This window comes from Lolium rigidum, chromosome 5 (assembly GCF_022539505.1).
Source record: "Lolium rigidum isolate FL_2022 chromosome 5, APGP_CSIRO_Lrig_0.1, whole genome shotgun sequence".
NCBI lineage: Eukaryota > Viridiplantae > Streptophyta > Magnoliopsida > Poales > Poaceae > Lolium > Lolium rigidum.
In genome coordinates, this window is record NC_061512.1 from 185500007 (window position 1) to 185509799 (window position 9793).

General features: G+C 49.0%; 1 protein-coding gene across 1 annotated transcript in view; it reads right to left on the reverse strand.

Moving 5' to 3' along the window:
* Positions 1-8938, reverse strand: part of LOC124656839 (malonyl-CoA decarboxylase, mitochondrial-like) — a 17776-nt gene extending 8838 nt beyond the window's left edge. The window contains exon 1 of the mRNA XM_047195509.1: positions 8735-8938. Coding sequence (XP_047051465.1) covers positions 8735-8938 — 204 coding nt within the window. The remainder of the gene's footprint in view (positions 1-8734) is intronic.
* Positions 8939-9793: the final 855 nt, after the last annotated feature.

A 9793-nucleotide genomic window follows, 5' to 3' on the forward strand; every position in this document is an offset into this window, starting at 1 on the left:
AGAGGCTTTCATCAAAGGTCAAATTGATGATCCGCCGTAACTCGACTTTGAATAGGTAACGAAGACAGGTAATAAAAAGTTCGCGATTTACTTTCCGAACAATGTTTTTGTTGTTTATGGAAAATATGAAAAATTACGAGATCGAAACGGAGTGGAGGAGACGCACGAGGGCGTGCCCCCATAGGCCGGCGCGGCCAGGCCTTGGCCCGCGCCGCCCTATGAGTTGGCCGCCTCGTCGCCCCTTTCCGACTCCGGTTCGACTTGGTACTTTCCTTATGACATAAAAATTCCTGCTATATAATCCCCCGGACCCCTGGAGGTCCGTATATCGTTTTCTCGACGTGTTTTGTTTCGAGCTGTTTCTGCCGGGATCTATTTTCGATCTAGGAGCACCATGGCCTCCAACAACAAGAGCAAAAGGCCTTCGAAGGAAGAAGTGAAAAGGGTGTCGTCAAAACAAGAGCAACAAGCTGTTGGGAGTAAGCAAATCTTGGTGGGATCTGTTGACACTTGACGTTCTTTCTCTTATAACTTGCGCGAGACCCTTACCACCTGCTCTTGGCCTCGACTCTTTCCCCGTGCTGGAAGAAGCTCTACGGACTACCGATGAGTTTTGTGGTCAATACCGGGCTCTAAGAAGAGAAGTGGAGATACTCCAGGAGGAGAATTACCGACTCCGTAGAATGTTGGAATATTACTCGATACCCATCACAAGGTCGCCACCGCCAACTTCAGATAACAATGAATCTCTTCGAGTCTTAGTGCAGAATTGCCAAGCTGAGAAACTGAAGCTGAAGGAGATCTGTAAGAAGCGCGGGAGGAGTTAATCACCACCATCGCCAAAGGAGTAATTCATCATAGGTATTGGCATCCCCTTGGTTTGTTCCAAGCTTGGGGGAGTGCCGCGGTATCACATCATCACTACCTTTTACTTTTTACTATCAAGTAGTGTCATATCATGAGTAGGGAAGTTATCATATAAGTTGGGTTGCAGTGTGGAAGTATCTCTCCTTTAGTCGGTTGTCTATGTATCCCTTGGTGTGAGTTATCGTTATGAAATATTAATGAGAAGTCTTATCATTTACATATTGCACACCTTATTTTAGTTTGCAATTTCTATTATATGATTGATCTTGATTTTAGTATTGGTACCACTTTGGGAGCATTGAGTAAATCTATTTGGTTTTTGCAAACTTAGCATTGGTCAATAGCAACAACACCTTGAGGTTTAAGTAGAAAAGAGAAATATGTATAGTTGTTTCATTGTCTTCCTTTCTTGTTAGCTCATAGCTTATTATTCTGAAGTTAAAATTGTTTGTGCTTACAAGAAAGATACATGATTGTTTCTATCACATGTATATTCGTTTGTTTCCCTCAACTTTTGTGCTTGCTAATTAACCTTGCTATCCAAAGACCTGTACTGAGAGGGAATGCTTCTCGTGCATCCAAACCTCAACCCAAACCTATGCCATTTGTGTCCACCATATCTACCTACTACATGGTATTTCCTGCCATTCCAAGTAAATACTTCGTGTGCTACCTTTAAACAATTCAATATTTATCATCTCTTATTTGTGTTAATGTTTTATGGCTCATGAGGAAATATGTGGTGTTTTATCTTTCAATCTTGTTGGGCAACTTTCACCAATGGACTAGTGGCTTCATCCACTTATCCAATAATTTTGCAAAAAGAGCTGGCAATGGGGTTCCCGACCTGGTTAATTAACCTTCATGATACTACAAATAGACACTCCTCCATGGTATGTGATTGTTGGACAGCACCCGAGGATTCGGTTAGCCATGGCTTGAGAAAGCAAAGGTTGGGAGGAGTGTCATCTAAATAAAACTAAAATAAAAAGGCACTCCTTCATGGTATGAGATTGTTGGCTGGCACCCGAGGATTCGGTTAGCCATGGTTTGTGAAAGTAAGGTTGGAAGGGGTGCCACCAAAAATGAAAATGCCTTAATGGGAGCCGCTCTTCGAGAGTTTGTCTGGCAAGGGGGTTAGAGTACCCGCTACCAGTCGTTGACAACAACAAACACCTCTCAAAATATTACTTTTATTCTCTTTATATGATTTCAAAACTGAAAAGGCTCTAGCACATGATTTAATCCCTGCTTCCCTCTGCGAAGGGCCCGTCTTTTACTTTATGTTGAGTCAGTAAACCTATTTCCCTCCATCTCAAGCAAGCATTTGAGTTGTTGTGATCAAACCATTATATTGTGATTTGCTTCATCATGTCTTTTACTCTTCCTTGTTTAGTACAAGTTTTATCTGAATAAATATAGCTTTGAAAGTTATCAATGATCATTATGATTGAGTATGCAAGATGAGCCATATAAACTTTAACATGAGAGCGCTGCTTGATAGATAAGAATAACCTGTTAATTGTTCTCTGACCAAGAACGAAGTTTGCCATCACCAACTATGATTTCTTATGCACCTTTATTTGTGATTACCTTATACTTGTTTCAAGTTGAGTTATATGAGGAAGTTGTTCACTAGAATGTCTTGTGTGAATGAATATGATGCTTCTTGTCCGTATTTGATTTATCGACTCTTCACTCCATATACATGTGGTCCTGTTTACCGAGTTCAGTTTCGCTTGGGGACAAGCGAAGTCTAAGCTTGGGGGGAGTTGATACGTCCAATTGCATCACTATTTTATATCATAATTTGCTGTTATTCATTGATATATTTCATATTTGGAGATAATACTTATGTTATTTCATCTATTTTGCATGTTTCATGATTATTGGAGGATCGCACACCGGAGTCAGGATTCTGCTGGAAAAAGCGCCGTCAGAATGCAATATTTCGGAAGATCAACAGTTGACGGAAATTATATGAAAAATCCTATTTTTCCAGAAGACGAAGGGAGCCAGAAGGCGGAGCCGAGGGGACCCGAGGTGGGCCCACCCCATAGGCCGGCGCGGCCCAAGGCCCGGCCGCGCCGCCTCGTGAGGAGGGGGCACACAGCCCCTCTCGCCTCCTTTTCTTCGCGTACGCCTTCGTCCCGAAAACCTAAGCTCCAGGGGTACATCGCGAAGAGCCACAGCCGCCTCTGCGGGGCGGAGAACACCAGAGAGAAAAGAGCTCTCCGGCAGGCTGAGATCCGCCGGGGAAATTCCTCCCGGAGGGGGAAATCGACGCCATCGTCACCGTCGTCGAGCTGGACATCATCTCCATCACCATCATCATCATCTTCATCATCATCACCGCCGTCTCCACCGCTGCACGCCGTCACCGCTGTAACAATTTGGGTTTGATCTTGATTGTTTGATAGGGGAAACTCTCCCGGTGTTGATTTCTACTTGTTATTGATGCTATTGAGTGAAACCGTTGAACCAAGGTTTATGTTCAGATTTTTATTCATCATCATATCATCTCTGATCATGTTCCATATGATGTCTCGTGAGTAGTTCGTTTAGTTCTTGAGGACATGGGTGAAGTCTAAATGTTAGTAGTGAAGTATGGTTGAGTAATATTCAATGTTATGATATTTAAGTTGTGGTGTTATTCTTCTAGTGGTGTCGTGTGAACGTCGACTACACGAAACTTCACCTTAATGGGCCTAGGGGAATGCATCTTGTACTCGTTTGCCAATTGCGGGGTTGCCGGAGTGACAGAAACCTGAGCCCTCGTTGGTATATCGATGCAGGAGGGATAGCAGGATCTCAGAGTTTAAGGCTGTGGTTAGATTTATCTTAATTACTTTCTTGTAGTTGCGGATGCTTGCAAGGGGTATAATCACAAGTTTGTATTAGTCCTAAGAAGGGCGGTAGATTAGCATAGGTTCACCCACACAACACTTATCAAAACAATGAAGATTAATTAGCCATATGTAGCGAAAGCACTAGACTAAAATCCCGTGTGTCCTCGAGAACGTTTGGTTATTATAAGTAAACAAACCGGCTTGTCCTTTGTGCTAAAAAGGATTGGGCCACTCGCTGCAATTATTACTCTCGCACTTTACTTACTCGTACTTTATTCATTTGTTACATCAAAACTCCCTGAATACTTGTCTGTGAGCATTTACAGTGAATCCTTCATCGAAACTGCTTGTCAACACCTTCTGCTCCTCGTTGGGATCGACATTCTTACTTATCGAAGATACTACGATACACCCCCTATACTTGTGGGTCATCAAGCGGTATGGATCAATCTAGGACGCATGATTAGAATCAGATCGGACGGCGCACAGGCATCGTCGTCTCCGACGAGAGGGGGTACTGGCCGCGGAGAGGGTAGGGGGTTGGAGGCTCACCGGCGGTCCGGCGATGATCAGCGACGATGCACGGCGGGGTTGTCGACGACGGCGGTCCTCCTGGTACAAGTGGCGGCTCCTGGGGCGGCGGCAATCGTCTTCTTCGTCTGCGGCGGCTCCGCGGACTCCGGCGATGCAATTGGCTAGCTACGGTGCAAATTGGGAAGAGGGAGAGCTCGAGGAGGGGTTCTGAGGTGAGAGGAGTCGAGTGGTGTAGAGAATTGAGGCGAGGGAGGCCTCCTTTTATAGCGGCGACGAGGTCTGCGGCTCACGGGGCAAGTCGCTCATGGCGTCGTGGCTACAGGGGCGGAGAGAGCTGGGCGACGATGCAACTGTGTTGGCGACGTCAGGGCGAGCACGGATCGCTTGACGGCACTGAAAACGGTGCGCTGACGCGAGCGGGAGGGTGATGTGAGCTCTCAGTACTGCGGCGGAAGTCTTCGACGGTGACGACGGCGACGGTCCTCTCTAGCGCGAACCATCGTGTCTGGGAGGTAGAGGGTGACGTAGTGAGTGGGTGTGAGAGAGGAGAGGTCAAGGGGAGGACGAGGCTGACAGTGCACGTGCGTGCTCTGGCGCGCTCCGGGCGTGCACACGTCGGCGTCTGGCGCACACTGGACGTCATGGGCGCGTCGCGTTGTATAGTCTCCAGGACATGGTGAGGGGGGCCAGAGAGGGCAGGTGAGAGGGGTTGGCATGGTGAATGCCATGATGGCTCGGCATGGTCTGATACCTGATGAAATCATGAGTGGTCCTTGTCTCTGGTGCTTGGCATGGTGTAAGGAGTGCATGAGTGAGTTGTTGATGACCAGAGAGGTGAGGGTTTAGTCTAAAACATGCTGGGTATTAGAGTGTCTAGGGTTGGCAGGTTTGTGCATGCCAAGTGTTCGACACAATGGCCGCATGAAGCAAATTTTTGAATTTGGCCAAAATATTTTATGGAAATGATTCAAATAATGTTTGGCACACAATGGTGGTGTTGGTGGGCAAAATGGATAAAGGTTTGAAGAATCCAAAATGGGTAGGATCTAGAATCTGTTTCAATGTTGCATTTTGGCTTGATCAAAATAAGCAATAGAAAAGGAAGTGTTCAACTTGATGAGGTCTTGGATGAGGTGCAAAGAGTTGGGAGACTTTGGTTTAGAAATTTTTTAATACAGGGGCTCAAAGAGGGTAAGATGTTAAAATTGCCACATGTGACCATTATCACATGTAACTTAAATTTGATTTTTCTTTTGATTTGAAAAGTGTTTCTTTGACTCAAAAGTGATTCTTATTAGTTTAGTAACCTTTCCAAACCATTGCCACAAGGTAGAATGGCCTAGGTCAAAGATTTGCAAAAGTGGCCGTAGCCTCATATGTGTTGCTATTTTTATTTTATTTTTCTTTTTCTTTGCTTCCCTTTGATCCCAAAGAGTATTCATTTGGGTTCATTTAGGGTTAGGTTGGGTTTAGTAATGGTTTCAACCATTTAGGTAAGGTAAATAGGGCATAGGCCATTATTTGTAGAAATGGCCATAAGCCCACATATGCCTCACTTTTTATTTTGTTTTCTTTTTAGTTGTTCCTCTTGGGTTTTGAAAAGGGTAGGGTTTTAGGGTTTAGAACATTTCAAAATACTTCACACAAGCATCATGGCAAAACTCACAACAATTGGGCATGAGCACTATGCACATTATAGAACTCAAATAAAGTTTTTGTTGGTTTCAAATTTTTGGAAAAGGAAATTCATTTTCTTCTTTGTTTGGAAATTTGGAATGTTACACCACGGGGGGCGTTCCCATCCACCAGATTCGCTTTCCCCCGTCGCCGTCTCTGCTGCCGGCGTGGCTCGCAGCGTCGTCGACTCAGCCGGTCTACACCACCACCGCCGAGCCGCCGATGCCCTCCCTCCCGAGCGCTGCCCCCGGGGGGTATGCACGCCCCCATGAGGCACACCCCGTCGCGCACGGCCCCGGCGGGGTTACACAGCCACCGCCCCGCTACACCTGTAGGATAACGTTGCATAGAAAACAAAAATTTTCCTACCGCGAACACGCAATCCAAGCCAAGATGCAATCTAGAAGACGGTAGCAACGAGGGGGTATCGAGTCTCACCCTTGAAGAGATTCCAAAGCCTACAAGATGAGGCTCTTGTTGCTGCGGTAGACGTTCACTTGCCGCTTGCAAAAGCGCGTAGAAGATCTTGATCACGATCGGTTCCGGCGCCACGAACGGGCAGCACCTCCGTACTCGGTCACACATTCGGTTGTTGATGAAGACGACGTCCACCTCCCCGTTCCAGCGGGCAGCGGAAGTAGTAGCTCCTCTTGAATCCGACAAAGCACGACGGCGTGGTGTCGGTGGTGGTGGAGAAATCCGGCGGAGCTTCGCTTAAGCGTGCGGGATGTGGTGGAGGAGAGATACCGCTAGGGTTTGGGGAGAGAGGGGAGGCTAGGGCGCCGGCCAAGGGCAGCCCTAGGTGGTGCGGCCAAGAGTGGGCAGCCCCTCCCTCTCCTCCTCATTATATAGGTGGAAATCCCCAAGTGTTGGTATCCAAGTCTTCGAATAAGACCCCAACAATGAAACCTCCCATATGTAGGGAAACCTACCCAAGGTGGGAATCCCACTTGGGGTGGGATTCCCCCTTCCATGAGGGGTTGGCCGGCCACCCTAGGGAGTCCACCTTGGACTCCTCCCTTTAGGGTTGGCTGGCCATGCAAGGTGGAGTCCCTCCGGGACTCTACTTTCCATGGTGATTTCTTCCGACTTTTCTAGAACCTTCTAGAACCTGCCATAAATGCACCGGATCATTTCCAAACTTGGAATATGACTTCCTATATATGAATCTTATTCTCCGGACCATTCCGGAACTCCTCGTGATGTCCGGGATCTCATCCGGGACTCCGAACAAATATTCGAACTCCATTCCATATTCAAGTTCTACCATTTCAACATCCAACTTTAAGTGTGTCACCCTACGGTTCGTGAACTATGCGGACATGGTTGAGTACTCACTCCGACCAATAACCAATAGCGGGATCTGGAGATCCATAATGGCTCCCACATATTCAACGATGACTTTATTGATCGAATGAACCATTCACATACGATACCAATTCCCTTTGTCACGCGATATTTTACTTGTCCGAGGTTTGATCTTCGGTATCACTCTATACCTTGTTCAACCTCGTCGCCTGACAAGTACTCTTTACTCGTACCGTGGTATGTGGTCTCTTATGAACTTATTCATATGCTTGCAAGACATTAGACGACATTCCACCGAGAGGGCCCAGAGTATATCTATCCGTCATCCGGATGGACAAATCCCACTGTTGATCCATATGCCTCAACTCATACTTTCCGGATACTTAATCCCACCTTTATAACCACCCATTTACGTAGTGGCGTTTGATGTAATCAAATTACCTTTCCGGTATAAGTGATTTACATGATCTCATGGTCATAAGGACTAGGTAACTATGTATCGAAAGCTTATAGCAAATAACTTAATGACGAGATCTTATGCTATGCTTAATTGGGTGTGTCCATTACATCATTCATATAATGATATAACCTTGTTATTAATAACATCCAATGTTCATGATTATGAAACTAATCATCCATTAATCAACAAGCTAGTTTAAGAGGCATACTAGGGACTTCTTGTTGTCTACATATCACACATGTACTAATGTTTCGGTTAATACAATTATAGCATGATATATAAACATTTATCATAAACATAATATAAATAATAACCACTTTATTATTGCCTCTAGGGCATATCTCCTTCAACACCAAGGTCGACTTCGCCACCTAGGATGGGTCGGAGGACCCCCTGAACTAGCTTAGCCAGTGCGAGCAGTTCTTCCGCGGGCAGCGCACCCTGGCGTCGGCCCGCACCTGGCTTGCCTCCTATCACCTCCGGGGCGCCGCCCAGACGTGGTACTACTCCCTCGAGCAAGACGAGGGCGGCATGCCTCCTTGGGACCGCTTCGGAGCCGTGCCTCCTTCGCTTCGGGCCGCCGATCTGCGGGAGCTGCCTCACGGAGTTGGGGCGCCTCCCCTTCACGTCCACGGTGCAGGACTTCGCCGATCGCTTTCAGGCACTCGCCTGCCACGCCCCGGGTGTCACGGGGCAACAGCGCGCGGAGCTCTTCATCGGCGCACTCCCGGACAACATAGGGGTGGACGTGGAACTCCAGGCCCCCCACGACCTGCAGACGGCGATGCACTACGCTCGGGCATACGAGCTCCGGGCCCAGGCGCTGCAGCCGGCTCCCCCGAGTCGCGGGGCCCGGCCCCCCGCCGGCCGCAGCGCCGCCTACACGGCTAGCTTCGACCGCTCCAGCAGCGACGCATCCTACTTTCCGGCGCCTCACCTCGGCGGAGCAGTTGGAGCGCCGTCGCCTCGGCCTGTGCTTCAACTGCGACGAGCCCTACGCGGCAGGTCACGTCTGCCCGCGCCTCTTCTACTTGGATACAGTAGACGACGGCGACGCGGACACGGGCGTCGACACAGCGACGGAGACCGCCCCCGACGCCGCGCCAGCCACGACGTGCGTGGTCTCGCTCCATGCGTTGGCAACGAGCAGGCGATGCTCCTGCCGGTGACGATACACGGCGAGCAGCTGGTGGCCCTCCTCAACACCGGCTCCACACATAACTCTCGCTGCGGAGGCCACCATGCGTCGCTTGGCCCTCCAGCCGACGGGCGGCGACCTCCGCGTCACCGTGCCCAACGGCGACCGCCTTCGCTGCCACGGCGTGGTGCAGCACATGCCGCTCTTCATCGGCGACGAGCACTTCACCATCGCGTGCGCCGGCATCGACTTGGGCTGCTTCGACTTCATCCTTGGCGTGGACTTCTTGCGACCCCTCGGGCCCATACTGTGGGACTTCGCCGCCTTGACGATGACCTTCTGGCGCCAGGGCCGCCGCGTCCGTTGGACGGGCATTGGGGGCACCGCTCCGGCACTGCAGCTCCAGCTCACCACGGCCGACCTCGACTCCGAGCACCCCCTGTTGGCCCACCTTGTGCAGCAGCACAGCGACCTCTTCGACGAGCCGCAGGGTCTCCCGCCCGCCCGGGTGTACGATCACCGTATCCACCTCGCCCCGGACGCGGCACCGGTAGCCGCGCGGCCTTACCACTACCCCCAGCTGCAGAAGGACGAGCTCGAGCGCCAGTGCGCCCTCATGCTCGCCGCGGGCATCATCCGGATCTCCACGTCGCTGTTCGCGACGCCGGTGCTACTCGTCCGCAAGACGGATGGCACGTGGTGCTTCTGCATCGACTACCGCTGTAACATCCCAAATTTCAATCAATGAGAAATGGTGATTCCCAAAATTCAAAATTTGCAACCAACAAAAACTTTTATCTTTGCATATAGTGCTATGCATAGTTTTGGTGCATTTGTGTGACATTGCCATGATGTGTGCTTGCAACCCTTACCTTTACACTAAAACCCTACCCTTGATCCCTTGGGATCACAAAGAAAAGCAAAAACAAAAAGAAAAGAATAAAACTTGGAAATTCACAA